The 3452-nt window shown below is 49.2% G+C and overlaps 1 protein-coding gene across 1 annotated transcript in view; it reads right to left on the reverse strand.

Moving 5' to 3' along the window:
• LOC107106421 (E3 ubiquitin-protein ligase TRIM56-like) overlaps positions 1 to 872 on the reverse strand; it is a 2421-nt gene extending 1549 nt beyond the window's left edge. The window contains exon 1 of the mRNA XM_015406561.1: positions 19 to 872. Within this exon, the coding sequence (XP_015262047.1) occupies positions 19 to 872 (854 nt within the window). The remainder of the gene's footprint in view (positions 1 to 18) is intronic.
• Between the last annotated feature and the right edge of the window lie 2580 nt (positions 873 to 3452).

Below are 3452 nucleotides of genomic sequence, written 5' to 3' on the forward strand. Positions count from 1 at the left end.
TTGTCCTTCTGGCTCTGCAGCTCCTTTTGTGCTACACTAAGCCCCTCCATTTGTTGAGTCAGGAAGACATTTAGCTGTGCCAGAGCATCCTCCTTCTGGGCAAAGATATAAGCAGTGACATCTTCCACATAGTTGCAGATTGTGTTCTTGATCAGTTCTCCCTTCGCTTTCAGTTTGTTCACTGCCTCCTCAACCACCTTCTCTTGCTCAGAGATGCAGGTAATAGTTCCCTCTAGGCTTTTGATCAGCTGCTCCACAGAGGGCTTTTCCCGCTGCACAGCATTGGCCATGGAGACCACTTTGTGCTGGAAATGGTCCAGCATGCGGCAATCTCTGCAGATGGGTACACTGCAGGTGTCACAGAAGAAGCGAAGTGCCTCCTGTGGGTGATCTTGGCAGCACAGCTCTTGCAAGAATCTCACTTCAGTGTCATAATGCCCAGCCAGAAACTCTTCCAGGTTCACCACCTTATGATGCAGCGTGAGTCGGGAGCAGCAATGGCCCTGAGAACACATTTGACACAGAAAATCCTTGCAGTCCAGGCAACGGGCAGTAGCAGCCACAACCTTCTGAGCATTAGAGCAGATTGAGCACTCTAGGTCCTTGTTGTGCTTCATCTGGAACAGCTCCAGCAGACCATTGATGAAGAAGTTGGACTTCAAGCCAGTGGCACCTCCTGGGACCTCAGTTTGTAAGCGACACTCAGGACACTGCACAATCCCATTTTCCACCAATGGTTCCAGGCATTTCTGGCAGTAACTATGCAGACATGGTAGGATTTTGGGCACCACGTATAGGTCATAGCAGATTCTGCAAGTCAAAAAGTCTTCTCGAATCAAATCTTGCAGTGATGTATAGCTCTGGGTTGCCATGCTGCTGCCCAGCTACAATGCAAATGAAGCAAGAGACAGTCAACATGGCCCAGCAAGGAACACAAGCCAAGTAATCACCTCTAGTAAGGGGATCAAAAGTTGCCCTGTTTGTCCTGACTAGCTACTTTGCCAGACCACTGGAAAGGATTGACAAAGCTAACTCAGGTCCCGGTCAGACGTGCCGGAAAATGCGGGGGGGGGGGGCGGCTATTTGCGCAGTCGCAGTCTGATGCGCTATTATGCGATCAGACATGACGGCGGCTTCCCCGCAGCAAAGAGGACGACGGGGGAGGAAGCCGCGCGCCGGCACGATCACACCAGGAGGCTTTCAAAGGCAGCCCGTGGCAAAGCGTTTGCCACTACCTTCGTTGTGGTAGTTTTTTAATGTGCAGTTTCAGCTGCTTGCCACGGGTTCGCCACAGAAGTGCTACGCCTCCCAGATGTTCCCGTGTGATCGCACCCGGATACTCCGTGCCGTCAGCGGGGGAAATGCTCCGTGTGAACGGGGCCTCAGTAGTGTAAACAACTGTGGTTAAGAAACTAGGAAAAAAAGTTACCAATTTCAGTACCATAGCAAATGGGGAACTGGAGGAATAGGCAGGAAAGGACAACACTTCCCCAATTTCAATGAGGAGAAAGAGTTAAGAGGCACAGAGTTCATACCACGCTTGCTACACTGAGAACACAGCTATGTAGGAAAAAGCATGGAAGCCACATGTAAATTGTCACATGGGACAATGACACACATATAGTTATTCACATATGAGAAGCCATGAGCGGGCTCATTGAAACATTCTATTCTGCTATGGAAGCTTGCTAAATGCTCTTGGGCCAGTCACCCACTTTCAGCCTAACCTACCTCATAGGGCTGCTGTGAGGATAAAACGGAGGAGAGAACTACCTATAATGGTCTGTCCCCCCACTGGGGAGAAAGGTGGCATAAAAATGAAGTAAGATATTTAAGTTAAATAAATAAATAAAACATGGCAATGGTACACATAGCTCTCCTAATCACAGGAGTGCATTTTGCATAAGAAACATATCAGATACAAAACAGCTCCGCCGAGAGCTGGTCTACACATGTGCCCCATGAGGCAGGTATAACATGAAAGACTTCTAAACCAACAGGATCACTTTACAGTGCAGGTGAGGAAATACCATTTTTAAAACATTCACCTGTGTTAAAAAAAAAAGTAATGCAAACAGAAAATTAGTAGAGACAGGTGAGACTAGTCTTTCTCCCCTGTGCTCGTTTCCTACTTGAACAGAGTTTTTATAGGGAGTACAAACAGGAGGCTGGAGTGACATTTTATTCCAGCACAACTTTTCGTTGATTGCAGCCCGCTTCTTCAGTTACAATAAGTAAATCCTCACTATGCCGTCATTTCATGTCATTTATCCACTCATTTTATTTGAAGAAGTGGGCTCAAATCCACAAAAACCTATACTGGAATATGTTTTCTTGGTCTTTAAGGCGCCACAAGTCTCCTGTTTATGTCCGCTACAATACACGAATCCCTCTGAATTTATACGGGGGGAACATTCACAAACGGCAGTCCGCCCCCCACCCCCATCAAGCAGCGGCGGCGCCTATTCTGCCACCTCAGAAGTCTCTCACCGCAATCTGCTACGCGCGTCGATCAGGCCTCCAGCGAGGCGGCGCTTTCCTAGGCCGAAGGCTGGCAGGAGATCGAGGCGCCTCTTGGCGACGCGACCCCACCCCCACCCCTTCCCTCGAGCTCGATGTTTGCCTCCGTTGCCTGCCTGCCTGCCTGCCTGCCTGCCAGGGACACATGTGGCCGGAGACCGGACAGCTCAATCCTTTGGACAGTTGCTAGTCGGCGTCTCCCCCCACGGGCTCACCGATTTCCGTGACTCCCCTTACCCAGCCGTTCACACACTTCCACACAACCCCCTCCCCCCAAACCTGCAGTTTCCGCCTGGTCTGGTGACATCATTCCCGGAAACCCCTCCATCTTTCAGGCTGTTATTATCATAGAGCTAGAGTAGGGGATGAGGGTAAGAGGGACTCCTTTGTTTCCTGTTGTATGTGGCCTTCCCGTTCGATTGAAGTTTGATGTGGCCGTGGATGCGAACGAGCGGTGACACAAGTTGCACACCGCTTAACCTCTGTGTTCAGTTGAAAGATGGGAGAAGTAACGACTTAACGATGCTGACTTTTGCTGCAGACAGATGGTTGGGGTGGGGGAGGAGGACGCGCGTGGGGGGTTCCATCTATTTTCAACTACTTTTTGCGCTTCCATCTATTTTCAACGTTATGTCGATTTAATGGGATTTAGCCCCATGGGTACTACTTGTGAAAGTAGTTCATGTCACCGTTCTGCCTTTCTGTTGCTTCCAATATAAACAGTTCTGCTATGCACGTTCACTTCATGCATCTGATGAAGTGAGACCTGACTCTTAAGTCTCACCCTCTGTTACATGGACTCTGTTACATGGACAATAGCGCCGGATTACATTAAAGGCTTGTTGTGAAGTGCTGTCTCTCTGTTGTGACCCAGCCCCATCTGCACTGTGAGAATGAGTCTGGACTAATCTGTATGGTTCTCATAAGCAATT

The sequence above is a fragment of the Gekko japonicus genome, unplaced genomic scaffold, assembly GCF_001447785.1.
Source record: "Gekko japonicus isolate JY-2015 unplaced genomic scaffold, Gekko_japonicus_V1.1 scaffold115, whole genome shotgun sequence".
NCBI lineage: Eukaryota > Metazoa > Chordata > Lepidosauria > Squamata > Gekkonidae > Gekko > Gekko japonicus.